This window comes from Sparus aurata, chromosome 16, assembly GCF_900880675.1.
Source record: "Sparus aurata chromosome 16, fSpaAur1.1, whole genome shotgun sequence".
NCBI lineage: Eukaryota > Metazoa > Chordata > Actinopteri > Spariformes > Sparidae > Sparus > Sparus aurata.
In genome coordinates, this window is record NC_044202.1 from 29,431,313 (window position 1) to 29,455,472 (window position 24,160).

The 24,160-nt window shown below is 43.4% G+C and overlaps 1 protein-coding gene and 1 pseudogene across 1 annotated transcript; both read left to right on the forward strand.

The window, feature by feature from the left end:
- The first annotated feature begins 8,549 nt into the window (after positions 1-8,549).
- On the forward strand, positions 8,550-10,487 carry LOC115566278 (zinc finger BED domain-containing protein 1-like). Its single transcript, XM_030392087.1, has 2 exons — positions 8,550-9,123; positions 9,566-10,487. The coding sequence occupies exons 1-2, from the start codon at positions 8,738-8,740 to the stop codon at positions 10,245-10,247; spliced, it is 1,068 nt and encodes a 355-aa protein (XP_030247947.1). The 5' UTR covers positions 8,550-8,737; the 3' UTR covers positions 10,248-10,487.
- Positions 10,488-21,913: 11,426 nt separating this feature from the next.
- On the forward strand, positions 21,914-22,890 carry LOC115597480 (uncharacterized; annotated as a pseudogene).
- Positions 22,891-24,160: the final 1,270 nt, after the last annotated feature.

Genomic DNA, 24,160 nt, shown 5'->3' on the forward strand with positions numbered 1-24,160 from the left:
TCTTCCACCGCGGAGCAGTAGATTGAAATGATGAGCAGTGTTTCGCACTTGCAGATGGAAATGGTAAAAGCATGTTGGGGTGACACCTCTCAGTTCAGTGTGGTATCCTTGGGACCCCTGTGGTAGAAGCAGCACATATGATAGTGGGTCATATGCTGGATGAATGGCACTGATTGTTTGAAGTCGTCCAACTCTGAGGTGAAGAGTGACAGCCAGTTTCCCAAATTGCTCAATAGGAGTTGTTCCTGGAGCAATGACAGCAACATCGCTGTCCAGTGATGGAAGATTCACAGTGCCGCGATGAAGGTCACGACGTCGAGTGTGAGCTGTTAGGACAATTCTCAGCTCATTGGCAGTGTCATTTTGGGTCACATACTCAATTGCTGAATTAAATTGTTGCACATATGGGTTGCACCCGTGAATGGCCTCTTGTGCTCTCAGCAAGAATTCTTCATTCAGCCCACTGTTTGAGGCATGATTGCGGCGGAATTCCACTTCATGGGCAGGATCATGGAAGTAGATCTGAGCAAAGAGGGGCACTTGACCCTGTTCAGGAAGGGGACTGGCGATGTAATGATATACTTTCCCTTGTATTCGTATGCCTGGTTTGAAGCCAGGAATAGCAACTTCTCTGATGCCAATGCTTGCCATCGCCAATGAATTGTTGTATTGTTTTGCTTCTTTAACAAAGTTTTGATTAATGAAGAGGTCCTTGATAGCATTTGGAGGCTGTGGTGGGATTGAGCCGGGCTTGGGATTTGTGGGACTGTATGTGAGGTCTACTTTTCCAGACATGCAACAGAATCCGTTCCTCTCCTCTTTCCATACATAGGCATTGCAGTGTGAACATGTAGGACACTCAAACAGTGAGGTCTTACTAAGTGTGTGTGTGTACTTACCATACAGCTTCTCTTGGAAGAAGTTTGCATCATCACACGAGCGAGGTTGTGATTGTTTTTACGTGCCTGTTCCACACATGGGATGAGTTTCCTGATGGCACAGGGCATCTCTTGCCCACCGTTCCTCTTGCTGTTGAGGTGTATCCTCCCCTCTGTGGCGGTGGTGTTGTTCACGATCATGCATCTGGCGCGATGCTCACACTTCAGGCGTTTCAGCATCTCGAAGCCTTTCATGACAGGCGGCGTCACTGGCCAGTCGACAACATCGTTGGTTTTCAGTTTCAGCTGCGCGGAGCCTCGAGTGGAGTGCAGCATCGCTGGCCAGTCGAGTGGTCCGTTGGCTGTCGGTTTCAGCCGCGCGGAGCCTTGACTGGAGTGCAGCGTTGCTGGCCAGTCGAGTGGTCCGTTGGTTGTCCGTTTCAGCCGCGCGGAGCCTTGACTGGAGTGCAGCGTTGCTGGCCAGTCGAATGGTCCGTTGGTTGTCGGTTTCAGCCGCCCGGAGCCTTGACTGGAGTGCAGCGTTGCTGGCCAGTCGAGTGGTCCATTGGTTGTCGGTTTCAGCCGCGCGGAGCCTTGACTGGAGTGCAGCGTTGCTGGCCAGTCGAGTGGTCTGTTGGTTGGCGGTTTCAGCCGCGCGGAGCCTTGACTGGAGTGCAGCGTTGCTGGCCAGTCGAGTGGTCCGTTGGTTGTCGGTTTCAGCTGCGCGGAGCCTTGACTGGAGTTCAGCATTTCTGGCCCGGCGAGCATCTCGTGCTTCAGCTGACTCAGCATCACGTGCACGGCGCATTGCCTGACGTTTTTGTTCTCTCTTTGTACGATTGGTTTTCGGCATGTTAACACCCACAGGTAGGTGAATATCAAATTGGACTGCAAAAGAAAAAAAATACAGGATTCAGTTTAATATTGGCAAATGAAAATAATATTTTGTTGAGAGTTGATGAATTTGTCTGCTGTCATTGGATGTCTAACTTGTATCATCAGTAACTATCTAATCTGGTAATAATAGAAGTTGGCTGTAGACTAAGGCAACGTTCCTTAGAGTATTTTTAAAGATAGCCAAAACACAAACTAATTCCTTGTCTTTACCTAGTTTTGAACATATTCAAGGTCAGTTACAGATAGGTGAAGTATTTTTTTACATGACAAAACGTAAAGTGAGCACATCTGATCTGAGACAATCTGACTACTTTCTGACACACACACACACACACACACTTTCCAGCCCAAAACATGCCCTGTAGGACGCATTGAAAGTGAATGAGGTGTTAACAGTCACAGCTCGGAAGGGTTTGGTGAATTCGAAATGAGAACGCAACAAAAGGCCTTACAGTTTTGATTATGTCTATTATTCATGTCATCCTCATAGTCAACGCATATAAATTCGCAACGAACAAAGCGAATATCATCTCAAATGGGATGAAATCTGGCAGTATAAACAGACTAACTTGTAGCTAGTCGACTAAATGAACTGTGCAGAGCATAATATTTAGCACTGTAATATAGGCTAGCATACATCTGCAGCTTGCTGAGAGAGAGAGAGAGAGAGAGAGAGAGAGGTAATTCAGTGTATGTGGCCAGTAAGGTTTTTCACTACAAAAAAATGTTTGGAAACAACCAAAATGATGAGGATACAAATTAGTAGTGGAAGTCTGAAGAAGCAGAGAGTGGGGACAGGGGCAGTATTGGGGTGGGGGTGGGGTGTGAATGACAAAAAGGGGGGGGGGGGGGGGCAGGCACGTGTAGGGGTCCAGGTGAGGTAGTGAGATTATATTGAGAGTGAGGAGTTGTCGTCATGGTACAAAGCCCCTCCCTCGATCTCGCGGGATCTTCCCCCTCTCCGCCATGATGGCAGGATGCCGGCGGCAAAACACGATTGTTTACATGTGTCCTTAACTCTGTAGTAGTGGAGGTTTTTACAATTCCGCACTGTTTTACCATGCCTGGAAGTCACTGCTGCGTTAAAAACTGATTCAGTACCTCACACGATTCATATGGAAAACATAGGAACAATGGGATTCAGTTTAGGTTGCCGAAATGGACACAGCATAAGGAAAGCAAGTCTCTGACCTGACGAGTAGACGCCGGATTGCTTGGTTGGCTGCAATAAGAAGAAAGGACCTTACTTTCGATCGCACCCCCCAGTCGATGAGAGTGTGTTCTCTGCATTTTCACTCGGGTACATTCTCTAAAAATGTCTTTTTGCCGGTACAATGCTGTTTTCACCACCCCAGGGCTTGTAGATGGCCAAGTCCTGCACCCAGCCGCAGCAGAAAGTCTCGTAACTTTCCAAAGACTTGTGGCTTTTAAACTCCTGCATTGTGTAGTAACTTACACCAAAAACAAGGTAACTGACGATGTCCATGTATGTGCATGGAGGTAAATGATCCAGGTCTCTGTGCCATTCCGCTGCAGGGAGCTCGTATGGGTCGATATTTTGGATGTCCGAGAGCTTCTCCAAATACCGCTGTTATGCGCTTGGTGTGAGCTTGTTCCTGTAAGGTCCCTTTTCTTTCGCCTTATCTTTTTGCATTGCTTTACTTTCTTCCTTTTCTTTCTCATATTCGTAGATCCGTCTCTGTCCCGCCGAAATAATAAATGCGCAGAAATTAAAGAGCTCTGGACTGTTTAGTCGCGCCTCTGTGAAGTTCTGCAGGCGTTGCCCCTGACAACCGATAGCGTCTCCTACCATCATGGCCGACCGGCTCAGACCCCGCCCAGATCAACCCAAATCAGCACGTGACTCCTCAATCTCAATAGCCTAACCCTTGAACCACGCAGCAGCCATGTTGAAACTCTCATGTCAGTCTGATCCTGATCCGCAGAGATATTTGAGGAGCACACACATACACACACACACACACAGACAGACAGAGGTTACTTGTATTTATAGAGAGATGTCTGTGTGGTATAGACCTCTTCCCCCACGAAGCACGGTGTGAGTAGCAGGCTCCGTCCGTTGGAAAGAGTGTGGGGTGGACTCAACCATTTGTAAGAACTGGGGGGGGGGGGTACTAAATCTATAAAGATGTAAATAGCACATTATTGCGCGATTATAATGACCACCGCTTACATTGTGCTTTCAATAAATGCTACTGCATTGTTCAAAAATTATTAATTGTGTCTCAAATTATTCAAGGGGGGGACAGCTTTACTGGAGGGGGGAACATGTCCCCCCTGTCCCCCTCGGGATTTCCGCCTATGGATAACAATGAGAATCTCTCTAAAACACAGACAGAAGCCATACTCATAACATTGACAATAAGAGGTAAGATCAGTGCAGGTTAATTGTCCACAAGATAGCAGCAGTGCAGCATAACATAAAGTGCTATTCAGGTCATCTGATGAAAATTCCTGTATTTTTTCACATCGCAATATATATCGCAGGGTTCAAAAAAATCGCAATGTAAGTTTTTTCCAATATCGTGCAGCCCCAGCGAGAACCAAAACAAAATTGGACTTTGCTTTGGTTCTCGCTCAGGTTGTTTATGCAGGTGCACTGCAGCTGTGGTTGGAAGTTTGAGCAGTAGTGCAGGAGTAGTCATTTTGAAGATGGCAAGACACTACAGCACACAGGAGGCTCTGGAAGTGATAATGCACTCTGAGAGTGAGTATGGCTCCTCATTCTCCTTCAAGGACTCTGAGGCTGACACGGAGGAGGATGAAGAGGCAGAAACAGACCAGCTTGATTCCAACTCCAACTCATCTGAAGACTCTCTGAAGATGAGAGAGGAGGGGAGATGGAAGAAACAGAGGCAGGATGGACTTCGAGAAATGGAAAAATAATTTGGTCTCCCACAAACACTGCAACGCTCCACTATGTCCCAGCATGACCCTGGGACCTACACACTACACTGCTGCCCAAATCAGTGACCTTACACCCAGCTTTCAAGATGAAATCCTGCAGCATATTGTGGCCATGACTTACCAGCATGAGAGCCCCTCAATCCCAGACTGGCATGATGTGGACATAGAGGAAGTGCAGGCTAACCTGGGGCTGCTCATTTTGGCCGGCGTTTACAGGTCAAAAAATTAATCCACCCTCAGCCTCTGGAGTGAGAAAGCAGGACGGAGCATTCTCAGGGCTACGAAGTCCCACAAGAGATTTCACCAAATCAGCCAAACATTGCAGTTTGACGACAAGCTATCTCGACACCGACGCTCGGCCCATTCAGAGGCAGATGCAGCTTCAGGCAGAACATGCCAAGAAAGCCGGCCAAATATGGAATAAAGATTTGGGCAACCTGTGATGTCAAAATTTCCTACGCCTGGAGACTGCAGGTGTACACAGGTAAAGCAGTAGGCAATTCTGCTGAAGTCAACCAGGGGCTGAGGGTGGTCCTGAAGATGACAGAGGGGCTCGTGGGACACATCATTATCTGTGACAATTTTTTTAACCTCCTTCCAACTGGCAGAGAAGCTACTCAAGGAGTAAATAGGCCCTGGTTGTCACAATTCGCTGAACAACTCGCCTGAGCTTCCCCTAATTTGCTCCAGGCAAGAATGGGATGCTCCTAAGCACGAAACACCGCAGACCAGACATGAGCGACAAAATGAAGAGAAAGCCCATCATAATCAAAGATTACAACAGATGCAAAGGAGGTGTCTACAACCTTGATAAGGTGGGGGTGTCACGACCCGCAGGCTGTGATCAGGCCCAGAGGAAACGAAAATTGGAAAAGAGATCTCAGTAGTGTTTCATTCATTTCTCCTAGACAACTATGAGATCTATGTGAGACGAAAGTGAAGCTGTGGCTGATTTCTCCTGTTTCTCAATTGTTTCTCCTGAGAAACAGGTGCAGAAAATCTCAACTTGGGCTCCCTGTAAGTTTCAAAGGAGATCTCATCAAGCTCTCAATGAAGTTTCAGAATGTCTCACCAGTGCTGGAAAGGAGCAAGATTTAAGCGGTAAAGTCTCAAGTCTCACCTATTGCTCCTAAGGAATTTTAGGAGAAACAAATGAGAAATGTTTGAGACCAAAAAAGACTACAAGAAGACTGAAATGAGAACTCTTATTGAGCTCCTTTACGGCTCCATAGCCATAAAGGAGCAAGCTTTGAGCAGTAAAATTTTCCTCTGGGGGGCCTCCTGCCCAGTGTGTGTATGTTTGTGATTTTTTGTATTCCTTTGCTCCCCTTTTGTGTGCTTGGTGTGTTTTGGTTTGGTGTATGTCTCTGTGTTTTGCTCTCCCTCTCTCTCCCTCTGGAAGCCACCGGTGGGCGTGGTCGCTGGAGCTCCGATCAGCACACCTGCAGCTCATCAACCATAATCAGCGCACCCATATATACCCAGACCAACCTTCCAGACCCCGCCGGATCGTTGAATCAGTCACAACCACCAGTCCTGAGCCTGAACCCTGTCACCTGCCAGCGCTGCCGACCACGAACCCGAAACCTGAGCTTGAGTCACACCACCACCCTTGGCGTCTTGGAGGAGTACCTAACCTGCCAGCATCACCGACCATGAACCTGGAGCCTGAGCCTCAGTCTCACCACCACTCCCGGCGTCCGGAAGGACACCAGCCACGTCACCACTATTGCTTTTGTGTATTTAATAAATTACACATGTTTCCAACTAACTCTAGTCTGCGTTTGAGTCCCTGGCCCCAGATCCTGACAGGGGGGCCATTGAGCATCAGTTTCGCACACAGTAATTTATTCATACTCTTATGTTCTTGAAAGAATACTTGGGTTATTTATGAATATTGTCTTGTCTTATGTTTTGGGGTTTTTTTGTTTGGTTGTTGGCACCTAAGAACAAATCGTTGGCAACTGGCCCTCTTCCACAACCTGGTTGACATTTTGCTTTGCAATGCCTACGTCCTGTGGAGATCAATCATGCCATCCTGGCAGCAGCAGAGACCATACAGGAGGAGGCTCTACATTGAGAGGTGGGAGAAATGCTGGTGACCCCACACGTCAAGAAGAGAGGGTGCCTTCCCCGCTCATCAGCTGCTGCAGGAATAGTTGCAAATCTGCAAGATGCTGCTGCGGGCCCCTCTCTCATCAGTAAATGTAAGGGCAGGAGGCAGTGTGACTTTTGCACTGACAAAAGGAGAAGAGTTGGCAGTACCTGTTGCAAATGTGGGAAGTTCACATGCAAGGACCACAGTCTGTCCATTTGCAGTCCCTGCTCTACCTGAGCTGGACGCTCACACCCAGACACATACACTCTCTCAGAAGATGCAATGATGCATCAATGCATTTTGTGCTTTTCTATTCAATCAAAAACTGTGGAGTTGTGTAAAGTTGACCTCGAGTGTAAGTTTTTTTTTTGTTGTTTTTTTTAATAAATCTAATACTGCAAAGAAAATAACAATGCATCGAAATCAGTGTTGCTGCCAATCATTGACCCATCTCAAGGCCTAATAATTATAATAATAATCAAATACTCCTTAATATGGAAGCCGAGAACGGCCATGGATTTTTCTTTTTTTATGCACTGTTATCTCGTGATAACGACTTATTATCTCGTTATCTCGATATAACAAATGTTGTTTTCTGGTGATAACGACTTATTATCTTGTTATCTCGATATAACAAAGATTGTTTTCTCGTGTTAACTAATTAATTATTTCGTTATCTCGATATAATAAAGATTGTTTTCTCGTGATAACGATTTAATTAAGTGTGTGTGTGTGTGTGTGTGTGTGAGAGAGAATGAGTCAGTCAGTTAGTGTAACGATTGTAAATGACCTTTAATATGATAAAGGTCACTTAATCTTGGTTCACAGCGACACGCTTTCAAAATCAAAGTCCTGCATTTAGCGTTTAATATAATTAATGCAATAATAACCTGGCTTCAAAGAATATCAGTAAACTAAATGAAAACAAGATGTTCTTATAAACAATTATCACATTAAAACAGTGGACCTTTGTAAACATGCTGGCCTTTAAAGGGTTTAAATCCCCAAAATGTAATTAATTGATATGTATATTTCATGCTGAAGTAGTTTTAAAAGACTGACTCATTTAAAGTGGAAAAAAATATTAATATTAGTGCTGTCAAAATTAACGCGTTAATTTTTGCGATTAATTTGAATTACTTAACGCGTTAAAAAAATGTAACGCAATTAACGAAGTTGTGTTTTGTTTTCTTTCTGCGGCGGCTGACGTATGTGACGACGTGAGCCGCCGAGAGGATCATCCTGGTTTAAGATGGATAAAGACAAGGGCGGACTTTTAGGTGGAAAGTTTCACTTTAAAAAGTTGGCAGACGGATCTTTTGAGAGAACTAAAGTAATCTGCACATTTTGTAAAGCCGAATTTAATTACCACAGAAGTAATTCGTCTTTGGTGTATCACCTCAAAGCAAAACACCCTGCCGAAACTACCGGGCTTAACCAGGCTACGTTACAGGAGTGTGGTACTCGTCGTGGGCGAATAACGAAACCTGTAAGTGAGAAGCTAACTAATGCTTTGGCTAATTGGATAGCTAAAAACTGCCGCCCAGTGAGCATTGTAGAAGACGATGGACTGAGAGAAATCATTCGAATTGCAACGGGAGACACTTCTTATAATCTACCCTCGAGGGGAACCGTCGTGTCAAGAATACACACTTTGTATGAAGATGAGAGGGCCCGGAGGATGAACATGCTTGAGCTAGCAAAAGGCGTCGCGCTCACAGGGGACCACTGGACTTCTGTGAGCAATGACAACTACTTGGGCGTCACAGCGCATTTCACTGATAAAGAATGGCATCTGCAATCGTTTGCATTAACTGTGAGTAAAACAGAAGAGCGACACTATGCTGAGGCATGTGCTAATCATTTTCTGGGTGTCGCAAAAGAATGGAAGATCGAGGAAAAGTTAACCACACTTGGCACCGACAGTGCTCGTAACATGGTTGCAGCCGCCAGACTTCTTCCATTTGAACACGTGCCTTGCACGGCCCATAGCCTGCAGAGAACGATCGCGGTTTCCCTTCACGACAGTGGATTTGAAAGTGTTCTGGCCAAATGTCGCAAGATTGTCGGGCACTTCAAGCATAGTCCATCAAACGCTCAGGAATTAGGAGAGCAGCAAGTAGCACTTGGACAGAAGCAAGAGTCACTCGTTCAGGACATTGCAACAAGATGGAATTCAACCCTAGAGATGGTCAAGCGAATCCAGCGAAACAAATCTGCACTGACCACTACCCTGGCTCAGCAAAAAAGCAACATTGCTATGTTGACTGCACAGGAGCTTGACAAACTGCAAAAGCTGGAGGACCTACTTGAACCTTGCAGGTAAGATAATATTTTTTCTCTCTCCCTCTTTGTGTGTGTGTTTGTGCTCTCTCTGTGTCGTGTGTGTGTGTGTGTGTGTGTGCGTGCTCTCTCTGTGTCGTGTGTGTGTGTGTGTGTGCGTGCTCTCTCTGTGTCATGTGTGTGTGTGTGTGTGTGTGTGTGTGTGTGTGCTCTCTCTGTGTCGTGTGTGTGTGTTTGTGCTCTCTCTGTGTCGTGTGTGTGTGTTTGTGCTCTCTCTGTGTCGTGTGTGTGTGTTTGTGCTCTCTCTGTGTCGTGTGTGTGTGTGTGTGTTGGGATCTGTGTGTGTTCTTGTTCTCTCTCTCTCCTAGAATCTTCTGTGTGTGTGTGCATATGAAGCATATGGACATGAAGGTAGTGAGTATCTTTCTTTGTGTAATTAATTTACTGACATGTTTAAAACATCTTGTGCTTTCCATTGCAGATATGTGACTGAACTGCTGGGGGGAGAGCAGTATGTCTCCTGTTCAGTGGTGTTGCCAGCCCTGTGCCACTTGGTCAGAGTTATGGAGCCCTCAGACGATGATCCAATCTACGTAGTGAAATTCAAGACAGTCTTTACCAAAGACCTAGCTAAATGGAAGGACAGCACCAACCTCCCATGGCTGAAGATCGCTACTGCACTCGACCCCAGGTTTAAAGATCCGAAGTGTCTACCCAAAGATGAAAGGAGTGAGGTGTGGGCTTCAGTAAGCAACCTGGTGATGGGAGAGAGGTCTGCACAACAACCATCTGCAGAGACAACAGAGAAACAGCCACCAAAGAAGAGGAGGATGTCTGTCTTCTTGCTGGGTTCTTCTGATACAGATACAGATGAAGATGATGGTGAAGAGTCCATAAAACAATGTGTGGACCGCTACAAAGCAGAGCCCAAAATGGACATGGAGGGGTGTCCACTGCAGTGGTGGTCAAAGAGAGAAGGAGCACACGCCTGGCTGGCAAACATTGCACGCAGGTACCTGTCAACCCCTGCAACCACAGTGCCTTGTGAGAGGTTGTTCTCACTCTCAGGCCACATCATCCAAAAGAAGAGAGCTGCTTTGTCCCCAGATAATGTAAACAGACTGGTCTGTCTCAGTAACTGGCTCAATGTAAAGGTGGACTAAGCCAAATGTTTTTGTTTTTGTGGAGTGAAAAATGTTCAATATTCTGAACGCTCAGCAGAATCTTTCCTTGTTCTTTTTTTTCATATTTGCATGGACTATTGTGGACCTTTTTGGAAATTCAACTGGCACTTGAACATGGAACACATTTTTTGTTAATTATCATTTATATTATTGCATATAAGAAGTTAGTAGTGCATATAAGAAATATGCCTTTCAAGCTGAGCTGTTAATTTTGATGGCCTTAATGGTTTTGTTGGAAATTAGAGAATGTGTTCAAAACATGCTATTAAACAATAGTATGTGAATTTAAATATATTTCCTTTGTGTTGATTCTACATAAATTCAGTGATTTTACATTTAAATATCCGGTATTACAAGCTTCAGTCTTAAGAAGAAAAAAGGCAATTAATCGCGATTAATCTCAGCAAATAGTGCGATTAATTAGTTAATTTTTTTTAATCAATTGACAGCCCTAATTAATATATAATATCTTTACAGCAGTTTTTAGGAAGCTGTCATAAGGGATAAATTGTAAGATATTTTTCTTTTCTTTTTAAACCCAAAACTGGTAAGCAATCACAAAAAAAAAAGAAAATGGAAGAAATGTTTTTTCATCGGATGTAAACACTACCAGTAACAAGTTTGGAGACACCTTCTCATTTAATGGTTTTTCTTTATTTTAATGACTATTTACATTGTAGATTTTCACTGAAGGCATCAAAACTATGAATGAGCACATATGGAATTATGTAGTAAACAAAAAAGTGTGAAATACAGTGCCTTGCAAAAGTATTCACCCCCCTTGAACTTTTCCACATTTTGTCACGTTTTAACCACAAATGTAAATGTATTTTATTGGGATTTTCATGTGATAGACCAACACAAAGTGGTGCATAATTGTGGAAGGAAATTGATACATGGTTTTAATTTTTTTTTTACAAATAAAAAAAAAAAAGTGTGGTGTGCAAAAGTATTCACCCCCCTGAGTCAATACTTAGATACTTAGTATACTTAGTAGAACCACCTTTGGCTGCAATGACAGATGCGAGTCTGTTGGGTAAGTCTCTACCAGCGATGCACATATCTCTCTATAAAAGCAAGAAATCTCTGTCTGTCTGTATGTGTGTGTGTGTTCCTCAAATATCTCTGCGGATCAGGATCAGACTGACCTGAGAGTTTCAACATGGCTGCTGCGTGGTTCAAGGGTGTGTCATTTGTTTGGACTGCAATGATACCGTTAATAAATTATTTCATTCATTCATTTCCATGAGCATTGTCCACCGGAGCCACTACAGTCACGTGCGCACCAGAGCCAGTCACTGCACACCATGGCCACGCGCGCACCAGAGCCAATCACTGCAGAGCCCACCGCGCCCCCCCACCTCCTGATTCGACGGAAGCACGGGTGCTTTGTACCTGCAGCAGCGCGAGCTGGAGCAGTATATAGCCAGCGGTTTGCTCCCGTTCTGTGCATCTAAACTGACTGTTGTGGCTAAATTACACTAAACGAGTCCGGACCGAGTCAGTTCCGGTCTGAGGAGATCCGGATCCGCGAGGACAACAAACTGAGGATCTGTGGATGTTCGTGTGTAGCTAGCTGCTATACGACACACTCTTGATTTAAGTTAACATTAGGCCATACTATCTTCACTCCCTTAGCCCTATACATTCTGGATGTCTGGATACTGTCTTCACTCATCTGTAAGTTACGCTGTCTCAAAGTGTTTCTCCAGTCATAACTTCATGCCGGTGCGTTTACAGTTTGTTTAAATTATTGATCCATTGCCACTGCCGGCTAACGTTGTCATCCGGCTACATTGTTAGCAGCTGACTCTCTCTTTGTCATTCACACCCCACCCCCACACTGCCCCTGTCCCCACTCTCTGCTTCTTCAAACATTTTTTTGTAGTGGAAAACCTTACTGGTCACATACACTGAATTACCTCTCTCTCCCTCTCTCTCTCTCAGCAAGAGAGAGCTATGCTAGCCTATATTACAGTGCTAAATATTATGCTCTGCACAGTTCATTTAGTCGACTAGCTACAAGTTAGTCTGTTTATACTGCCAGATTTCATCCCATTTGAGATGATATTCGCTTTGTTCGTTGCGAATTTATATGTGCTGACTATGAGGATGACATGAATAATAGACATAATCAAAACTGTAAGGCCTTTTGTTGCCTTCTCATTTCGAATTCACCAAACCCTTCTGAGATGTGACTGTTAACACCTCATTCACTTTCAATGGGGCCTACGGGGCATGTTTTGGGCTGGAAAGTGTGTGTGTGTCAGAAAGTAGTCAGATTGTCTCAGATCAGATGTGCTCACTTTACATTTTGTCATGTAAAAAAATACTTCACCTATCCGTAACTGACCTTGAATATTTTCAAAACTAGGTAAAGACAAGGAATTAGTTTGTGTTTTGGCTATCTTTAAAAATACTCTAAGGAATGTTGCCTTAGTCTACAGCCAACTTCTATTATTACCAGATTAGATAGTTACTGATGATACAAGTTAGACATCCAATGACAGCAGACAAATTCATCAACTCTCAACAAAATATTATTTTCATTTGCCAATATTAAACTGAATCCTGTATTTTTTTTCTTTTGCAGTCCAATTTGATATTCACCTACCTGTGGGTGTTAACATGCCGAAAACCAATCGTACAAAGAGAAGACAAAAACGTCAGGCAATGCGCCGTGCACGTGATGCTGAGTCAGCTGAAGCACGAGATGCTCGCCGGGCCAGCAATGCTGCACTCCAGTCAAGGCTCCGCGCGGCTGAAACCGACAACCAACGGACCACTCGACTGGCCAGCAACGCTGCACTCCAGTCAAGGCTCCGTGCAGCTGAAACCGACAACCAACGGACCACTCGACTTGCCAGCAATGCTGCACTCCAGTCAAGGCTCCGCGCGGCTGAAACCAACGGACCACTCGAATGGCCGGCAACGCTGCACTCCAGTCAAGGCTCCGCGTGGCTGAAACCGACAACCAACGGCCACTCGACTGGCCGGCAACGCTGCACTCCAGTCAAGGCTCCGTGCGGCTGAAACCGACAACCAACGGACCACTCGACTGGCCAGCGACGCTGCACTCCACTCGAGGCTCCGCGCAGCTGAAAATGAAAACCAACGAAGTTGTCGACTGGCCAGCGACGCCGCCTGTCATGAAAGGCTACACCTCAACAGCAAGAGGAACGGCGGGCAAGGAGAGGAATGGATTCTGTTACATGTCTGGAAAAGTAGACCTCACATACAGTCCCACAAATCCCAAGCCCGGCTCAATCCCACCACAGCCTCCAAATGCTATCAAGGAACTCTTCATTAATCAAAACTTTGTTAAAGAAGCAAAACAATACAACAATTCATTGGCGATGGCAAGCATTGGCATTAGAGAAGTTGCTATTCCTGGCTTCAACCCAGGCATACGAATACAAGGGAAAGTATATCATTACATTGCCAGTCCCCTTCCTGAACAGGTTCAAGTGCCCCTCTTTGCTCAGATCTACTTCCATGATCCTGCCCATGAAGTGGAATTCGCCGCAATCATGCCTCAAACAGTGGGCTGAATGAAGAATTCTTGCTGAGAGCACAAGAGGCCATTCACGGGTGCAACCCATATGTGCAACAATTTAAGTCAGCAATTGCGTATGTGACCCAAAATGACACTGCCAATGAGCTGAGAATTGTCCTAATAGCTCACACTCGACGTCGTGACCTGTGAATCTTCCATCACTGGACAGCAATGTTGCTGTCATTGCTCCAGGAACAACTCCTATTGAGCAATTTGGGAAACTGGCTGTCACTCTTCACCTCAGAGTTGGACGACTTCAAACAATCAGCGCCATTCATCCAGCATATGACCCACTATCATATGTGCTGCTTCTACCACAGGGGTCCCAAGCATACCACACTGAACTGAGAGGTGTCACCCCAACATGCTTTTACCGTTTCCATCTGCAAGTGCGAAACACTGCTCATCATTTCAATCTACTGCTCCGCGGTGGAAGACTAACACAACAGTATGTATGTGACATGATGGCAAAAATTGAGTCACAACGTCTCAACTGGATTCGCCACAATCAGAAATCTATCAAGGCAGAAAAGTATAAAGTCATTGTTGATGCCCTGAGTAGTAGTGATGGGAACGAGACCGCATATGTCGAGTTCGAGTCAAGACCGAGTCTTTAAAGGGTCAAGACCGAGTCGAGACCAAGACCATAGGTTTTTACGAATATTTGCAGTGATGTTGATAGGTTTTCAATGTAGTGAGTCCCCGGGACCCACAGGTGGTGAGTTAAGTGGGTCCCTGGGAAATTCAATGGGTCCCGACTCCCCAGTTAAAAAAATTTATTTATTTCTTATATTATTCTATTTCTTCAATTTTATTGAGTGTTAAACTCCTTTGATGGTGGTATGATATGGTTATAATAAACGGATATATTCATGTATGTTCAAAATGTATCTGAAATTAAACAAATAAAATTCCAAATCTGAAAAGTTTATTGTAAAACAACTGTCACAGTGGCATGACATATGACATTCAAATCAAACAGCATTTTTGTAGCAACATAAATAGCACCAAAATAAATTACTAAAATTCAAATAGTCTGCTGACCTGCAATAGGTTTTATCTTTTTATTTGGTGGCATTTTTGCGTTCTCCTTTTCCTGCTTACTCCTAAGGTCTTACTTAAAATGGTGGCTGCCATTCAATGTAGTTTTCATCACCACCACCGGATTATGTTTTATTTATTACAGCACGTCCCCTAAACGTTAAAACGTAATCGACACGAATGAGCAAAAGAACAATGAACAATTTTGGGTCGGGGGGTGATGATAAATGACACTTAAATCTGTGTCTATAATAACCCCACCCTGACATATAAATGTCACATCTGTCTTGATTTGTTTAATTAAAATATAATATAATATTTATAATAGAAGCGTACTGCAACTGTACTTTTTTTTTTACCATTAAATGTTATTTTATACATTATCATATTTTATAATGTTCTGTCATGGACTATGTCACTTCACTGCTAACAGAAAAGACAGCAGCTCACTGCCAGTTGCAGCTTCTTATCTTTTTTTTTTCACTTTAATTTTTATTGAGAATATTTGCTTTACAAAGGTGCAACAACTCAATCAAAATAGTACTAAAATAAGTAAAAAAAAAACACATAAAAACACACATGGGAGTCACTTTCAAAGCAATCTGTCCATATTCCATTTTCTTTTCCTCAATCAAGTTTTTTGTTTTGTCGTTGTTCAGTCATAAATATTGTCCATCTCATCCATTTCTCTTTGAACTGAGCTTCCTGTAGCCTTAAGCGGTGTATCATTTTTTACATTGTGTAGATTTCCTCTACCAGGTGAGTCCATTGTTCTTGTGTAGGGATGTCTTCCCTTCCCCATTTCTTCATGATAGCTTTCTTAGCTGCTGTTAGTAATATTTTTACCAAGTATCTGTCCTTCGTTCTTATATTTTCTTCACATAGGTTACACAAATACAATACTGTACAAGACATTGGAATCTTATATCCAAGTATTTTCAATAATGCATCGTGTAACATTTTCCAAAACCACCTGATTTTATCACATTTCCAGAAAATGTGCGAGTGATCCACATTCATTATTCCACAGTCTCTCCAACAAGGCATATTTTTGTTCAACTGTTTACTCTTGACTTTGGGTGAAATAAAAAAACGAATCAGATTTTTCCAGGAGAACTCCCTCCAGATCCGCGAATTAGTGGATGTGTGGTGTATTTTCCACATGTTTAGCCACTCTTCATCTGTGATTTTTATCTTAAATTCTGATTCCCATTTTTCTTTTATGTATTTAGTTGAGTGTTTATTTGATATTAATTTTTTATATAACCCGGAAACAATTCTAACTTTGTTTTCTTTGTATGTATTGATTATGAGTTGGATCACACCATTCACTTCTCCGGAGGGGTCCATCCTGATCTCTTTCAGAAAGTAATCTCTAAGTTGTAGGTACCTATAGAATTCCCGTTTATCCAAATCAAATTTTTCTTTTATATTTTGGAAACTCTCCAGCTGCCCATTCTACTAGCACACACCACGCTGTGATTCCTTTGGTTGTCCACCGCTTAAACCCTTTATCGTATCTAGCTGGTTTGAATTTGCTATCATATGCTACCCATTTTAATGAATTAGCATCTTTTTGAATCTTATATATTTTTTTTATGCTGAACCATAATTTTAGTGTGAACATCGTTATTGGGTTTATTTGGTTTTTAATCACCTTGTATGTGTCTTCATCTCCTATAATACTCTGTACTGGGTATCCACCAAGCTGTGTTTCCAACTCTTTCCACTTTGCAGTGTAATCTGGTTTGCACCATCCAACAACATACCTCGGCTGGGCTGCATGAAAGTATGCTTTCAAATTGGGAAGTCCCATCCCACCTTCTTCTTTTGGCAGCTGGAGAGTCTCCAATCTTATTCTAGGTCTTTTTCCACCCCAAACAAACCTTGAAATTATTCTATTCCAGCTCATAAACTGAGACTGTGGGACCTCTACTGGTAGGGATTGGAACAGGTATAAAAGCCTTGGTAAAACATTCATCCTGATTATCTGAATTCGTGAGCTGAGATCTAGTGTTAGTGTAGACCATCTTTCAATATCTTTTTGTATTTCCTGATTTATCTTACCATAGTTTGATTCATATAATTTAGATAATCCTTTTGTGATTGTGACCCCCAAATATTCAATTCCCTTAAGTTTCCAATTAAGTTTAAATAATTCTTGGATCTCTTTTGGTGGACTATAGTTAAGCGCTAATATTTGTGTCTTTGCGACATTTATTTTATATCCTGATAGGTGTCCAAATGTTTCCAAAAGTTTCATCAATGCAGGTAATGATTCATTTGGGCGTTCGAGGTAGGTTATGACGTCATCTGCGAAAAGTCCTATTTTTTGTTCTACGTCATTTACCACCACTCCTTTGATCTCCTGTTCCTGTCTTATAGCCTGCGCGAGCGGCTCTATAAAAAGGGCAAACAGAGTGGGTGATAGGCAGCATCCTTGCCTCGTTGATCTCTGTAATCTAATTTTGTCTGTAAGGCTCCCATTGACTTTAATTCTTGCAGTTGGTTGTTGATAGAGTGTCTTTATGCACTGTATTGATTTATTACTAAAGCCAAATCTCTCCAACACTTTATATAGAAATTTCCAATTGACACAGTCGAAAGCTTTCTCTGCGTCAATACTTACTAATACAGTGCTCTTTTTGTCTTTTCTTGCTTGTTCCACTACGTGTAGTGTTCTTCTAATGTTGTCATGTGTCTGGCGTCCTCTTATAAATCCCGTTTGATCTTCCTCTATTATTTCTGGTATAAAGGAGTTCAGTCGTTTAGAGATTATTGTTGTATATATTTTATAGTCAACATTTAATATTGAGATTGGTCTATAGCTTGCACCGTGTTCTTTGTCCTTTCCTTGTTTCGGAATGACTGTAATTATTGCCTCAGCCCATGATGGGGGTATTTTATTGTTTTGGAGAGTCCAATTGAAAGAGGCAAGGAGCAGTGGTGACAGCTCTTCTCCAAACATCCTATACCACTCTGCTGGGTATCCATCGCTTCCTGGTGATTTATTGTTTTTCAATGTATTTATTGCATCTTTTATCTCCTCCAGTGTAATCTCTGCTGTTAATTTATCATTTTGTGTACGTCCGATTGAGGGTAGATCTAGCATCGCCAGGAATGCAATCATTTCATTCTCTTCTGCAGATGCAGGTTGTGTATATAGGTCTTGGTAATATCTTTGGAAGATATTTTCGATGCCATCCGGAGTAGATATTATCTCACCTGTAAGGGGATCTTTAATTTTGTATATATTACTAATTGCTTGTTGTTTTCTTATACGCTTTGCCAGTATTTTAGTGGCCTTTGAACCTACTTCATGGTAGCCCAGTTTAAAATATTTATTCTTTTTTTCAATTTCGTCCAATAGTATGTCATTAATTTTTGTTTTTGTTTCTTTAATTTGTTGACTTATCTCGGAGTCATTAGTATTTTGGTATTCCTGTTCCAATTCCCTTAACTTTTCATTATGCATTTTATAGGCCTCCACTTTAGCTCTTTTTGCATGTGCAGTTTCAGCTATCAGTTTTCCTCTGATGACTGCCTTCATGGCATCCCAAAAAATCGTTGGGTCTACAGTGCCATTGTTATTTTCTTCTATGTATCTTTCGATTTCCGTTTTTACCTTCTTCCTTGTTTGATCATTATTCATAATTCCCAGATTAAGTCTCCATACTGTATGGCGTCTTCTAATGTTTAAGTTTATTGTTAAATAGAGTGGGTTATGGTCTGACACATCTGCGCCCCCTATCATGCACTCTCGTATCATATGGTTATCCTCTACATTCATAAAAAAGTAATCTATCCTTGAATGGACTTTATGTACTGCAGAGTAATGCGTGAAGTCTTTTTCCAGGGGGTGTAGATTCCTCCAAACATCAATCATCCCCATCTCCTCCAAGGATATGTTTATGAATCTTGTCAAATGCATTTTATTCTTTTTGAGACTAGTTGTATCTATTTTGTGGTCTCTAATAACATTTAGGTCTCCCCCACAGACCAGAATACCTCCTGTTTCTGCTATGATGTCATCAAATAGACATTTAAAAAAGGATTTGTCACTTTCCGGAGGTGCATATATGTTTACTAGTGTTACTAGTTCATTCTCTACTCTTCCTTTTACTATAACGTATCTTCCTTCCTTATCCCTGCATTCCTTCTCAAGTTCAAACTTAGTTGTATTTGAAATCAGTATCACTACTCCTCTTCTACATCCTCCTTTAAATGAACTATGGTATAAGTTCCTGTAGCCATATTTTTTAAGTTTATTATGTTCTGATTGTGACAGGTGGGTCTCCTGAAGAAAAATTATTTGTGCTTTTTCTTTTTTAAGTTTTGTCATGACCTTTTGTCTTTTAATTGGACTATTTAGACCATTTACATTCAACGACATTATTTTGATATGATTAGTCATCATTTTGTTTTGCTATTATTTGTAAGTATACTCCCAAACATTTCTGAACAAAACACTCATGAACAGTAAATATAACAACATGAACCAAAACAGTTGTGACTTCAGACAATGGGGTGAACTGTGCCCCGAGTCCCCGTTGGTGGGTGAAGGGGAAATCCTCATCTCTCATGGGGGCCCCTTCCTAGACTTGATTAGTTCCTAATTGAACTCTATAAGGTCTAGATGTGTCCAACTATAGAAAAGGAAACTAAACATCTCCTGGTCGGATATGAATATTATCAGTGTTGAAGTCTATGTTTTACTGCTACCTTTCTCCAGTGCATGTTCATGTATTCCTGTAGCTTCTCTCTGGCACGGTGCGCTGCTTCACGTGTCGTATCCTTTCCTCTGACGCGTTGCCATTCCGGTGTTACTCGTGTCCTCTCCCTCACCGCCGGTGTGCTGTCATCGCCCGGTGGGTCTGTGATGTATCCCCTCTCTCTCATAGCCCGCGCGGCTTCCACGGCGCTGTCGTATGTTTTCACTCCGTTGCTCCAGTGTATCCGTATTTTAGTCAGCGGCGTCTGGAAACGTATTTGTTTTTCTTTGAGCACCTTTTTAATGCCCACATATGACCTCCGTTTCTGTACGACTTCAGCAGGATAATCGTGATCAAAAAAGATCTGCTTATTTCCTACTTGTATTTTTTTCTTCCATGCCGTCTTCAGGATCATTTCTTTTGTCTCAAACTTGAGAAAGTTGACTATAATGGAACTAGGTGGTGCATTCGGGCTTGGTTTCTGTGCGAGAGCACGGTGTGCTCTCTGGATGTGGAGCTCCGTTCCTTCAGGTAGCTGCAGCTCTGTTTTTAGCAGCTGGTCTACGTACTTGCTAGTGGAGTTCTCCTCCGTCTCCTCTGGAACGCCGAAAATACGGATATTGTTCCTTCTTGATCTCCCCTCGAGGTCGGTTATCTTTTCTTGCATCTGGCGTGTCTGCTCCTGCATTTCCATCATCACTTCTCCCGCGTCTATTTTCCACTCTTCCAGCCCTGCTATGCGCTCCTGGGCCTCGGCCATAGTCGCCTTCTGTGTCTGTAGCTCGTTTATATTATCTGTTAGCTTGCGCTCGATTTCTTGTTGAAGAGTGGTGATTTCTTCTTTCATTTCTTTTTTCAACTCGTCTTTTAGCGTGTTCAGTTCGTGTCGTATCTCTTGTTTAAGGTCTTTTATATCTTTGCTGATTGTAGCCAGCCCGACTCGCAGTGTCTCATTGTGATCTTGACCGTCCATTTTCTCTGCTGCGTCGTCCTCGTGCTCGCTATCTTCGCTTTCAGAGGTCGTCTCGGGTAGCTTCTCAGTTTCGGGTAGTTTCTCAACTTTTTATTGCTTCTGGTTAGTTTTTCCTGTCCTTCGGTTACCTTTCCCACCCATAATATAACTTTCTGTCGTCGAGTTAAACCTTATGGTGGGTTTTTTATGTCCGACTTGGGAGAGTAGTTGACTACACGTCTGTTCACTCGGCCATCTTCCCGGAAGTCCCCGCAGCTTCTTATCTTGATCTGCAGTCTTTGTTAATTTTTTGTCATGATTGTTATTATTAGTACTTAGATTATCAAAAATCACAGTTACATGTCAGGATGTGGTTATTATAGACAGATTAAATATTTAACTGTCATATGTCATCACAGTAACAGCGTTACATACATTAGCAGCTGTAAACACATCAAAACATTATAAAACACATCATGTGGTTTGGTGTCGACCTGTATACTGAACGTATCAGGAGTAATTAACGTTTATAATCATCAGAGAACGTTACAGACATTGTTTTTGGTTGCTCTACGTTTCCAGAGAATTCACAGAGAAGCTGGAGAAGTTTGTGACATTTTCATCCTGGATTTTTGTGAGGAGGGAATCAAACGCCTGTCCCAAACAAACGCCTGGTCTGTTAAGTGGTTGAAACAAATACATGCCCGGGTATTATTTGGTATTTTACAGTAGATCCCGCCTCATCAGCACGAGCTGAACAATAAATCTAACACAGCAAGAGAGGCGGGACTTAAGGCAGAACAGCCAATCATCAGCCGGTCAGTCCCAAAGCCGGTGTCATGTTTGAAGCAGCAACAGGGGAGAGGAGGCAGCTGCAGCGAGCGCAGACACAGAGTGGCCGGAGAAAGTCACTCCGGCCGCAGTGAGGCGTTTGTGCAAAAATGCAGGAAAAAGTGTTGGTGTTGAAACACACATATCCCCCACGGGTGCGACGCCCCTGGTTGAAAGGAAATCAGCGGTGACGGGCTAGTTGTTTTGGTAGCGGCTAAATTAGCATGTCGCGATACTTTGTACAGGGGATCACGTCTGCGCCAAGTAGATGCGCAGAGGGTTGAAACAGCGCTTGTCCGGTCTGCTAACAACAAGGTTTCTTTTGCCAGTTACTGTGATTAAACACGAGTTGTTTAATGTTCACAATGTATCGTTTTTAATGGGAAAAATGAGGTGCGTCCCCGGGACGCATGGATAGTAAGTTTAGTGCGTCCTTTCAGATTTTGGTCTCGGTCTAAAATTACGAGTCCCCCTCCTTCCAATGAAGGACGAGACCGAGTCAAGACCGAGTATTTTTGCTTTGGAGTCCGAGACGAGACCGAGTAAGCAAAAAATGGTCTCGAGACCGGTCTCGAGTCCAAGACCGGACTCGAGTACTACAACACTACTGAATAGTGACACTGAGATAATCCCAGGACGCCTAACCATCCTGCCACCCACAATTTATGGATCACCAAGATGGTACGCCAAAGAATTCCAAGACGCCATGGCCTTGGTCAGAGTCAAAGGCAAGCCAGACTTCTTCCTCACCTTCACTTGCAACCCTAACAGGCCTGAAATAAAAGGATAAATTTTTGAGGGTCAACAGACCCACCAAAGACCAGACATCATTGCCAGAGTCTTCCACATGAAGGTGGAGGCTCTCCTCACAGACATCCTGAAATATGACATTCTGGGACATGTGGATGCATTTGTGATGGTGAAAGAAACTCAGAAGAGGCATCTTCCTCATATACATATGCTCATCACCATGGTGCCACGCGACAAACCCAGGACTTCCACTGATATTGATCGCGTTGTGTCTGCAGAGATTCCGGACAAAGAAACAAATCCGGAATTACATCGCATTGTCACATCACACATGATTCATGGACCATGTGGACAATGGAATCGTGACAGTCCATGCATGGTTGACAGAAAGTGCTCCAAGGCTACCCCAAACAATTGAGGCAAGACACATGCTTCTCAGACAACTCTTACCCACTGTATAGAAGACGATCTGAAGAAGCGCCTGGCTCTCCCATCTCAAAGACGATCAGAGGGGGCATTAATGTGTCTGTCAATAATGCATGGGTTGTGCCATACAATCCATACATCCTTCTCCGATACAATGCACACATTAACCTTGAAATAGTCTGTGCTGTCTCCAGTGTGAAGTACCTGTACAAATACTTGGAGAAGGGTCCAGATCAGTGCCTGGTGAGGTTAGATATAGCTGATGAGACCCGTGAGGAACTTCGTCGCGATGAGGTGAAACGCTATGAGTTGGGCCGTTACATCACTGCATCTGAGGCGTACTGGCGAATATAATATTTCCCCATCCAACGAAAACAACCACCAGTAAGGATGCTGGCAATTCACCTAGAGGATGAACAAGTCATCACGTTTAATGATGACGGTGCAGCCCAGAACCTACTGAACGCAGGGCCACCTACCACTACACTGACTGCCTTTTTTGGAGCCATGTCTCTACATCCACACATGCAACACATTGTGTACCCAGATGTATTTCAACACTTCACGTACACACAGAGCACATTTCAACTGCGGAAAAAAAGACTAAGTTCCCACGATGACCGCATGGCTGACACTGTTGGATGCATCCCAATGATTGCCTTCAACCCACACAGTGCAGAACTGTTCTATCTTCACATGCTTTTGTACTGTGTGCCAGGACCAACTTCATTCAGAGACCTCTGAAAAGTTGGAGATGTGATGATGGACACATATTTGGCAGCCTGCATTGCACATGGGATTGTTGACAATGACAATGAAGTAGATTCTGTTATGGAAGAGGCAGCAAATGTGACGTTTGGCCCAGCACTGCGTGAAGTATTTGCCAACATGCTCATGTTCGTACTTAGAGGAGAGCACTTGCAGTTCTGGGAAAGGCACAAGCGTGTTCTTGGTGAAGACTTCATGCACAGCGCAGCGGTGAATGAGCCTGATGAATACATTCTGAATCAAGTGCTACTCGACCTCAAGGACCAAGTTGAAAGGCATGGCTTTACACTGAATGGACACTTCGGCCTCAATGAACCTAATCCACTTCACGACCATAATCAGACTCCCCGCATCATCCAGCTCGAGATTGAGCATAACATGGAAGAAGTTCTAGCTAACATTACTCGCACAGAAAACAGACTTAATCACAAGCAGCAAACTGTTATCAAAACAGTGATGGAGAGCGTGGTAAAGGGCCTTGGAAAGATGATAGCGCTTGATGCAAGTGGCGGGACAGGAAAAACGTTCATATCATGCCACATCCTCGACAAAGTCCGTGCAGAAGGCAAAGTGGCTCTTGCAACAGCTGCGAGTGGCATCGCAGCTACTCTACTGCCAAAAGGTACCACCTTTCACAGCAGAACAAAATGTCCTCTCATTCTCACTGATGAATCCACCTGCAGTGTGAGTGAACATGACAGCACTGCAACAATCATTAGGATGACACACCTCATGGTTGTGGATGAAGTGATGATGATGGATCGCCGTGCATTAGAAGCAGCAGATCGTACATTTCAGTGGCTCCGAGGATCAGCCAAACCATTTGGTGGCATCACAATGGTCTTCAGTGGCGATT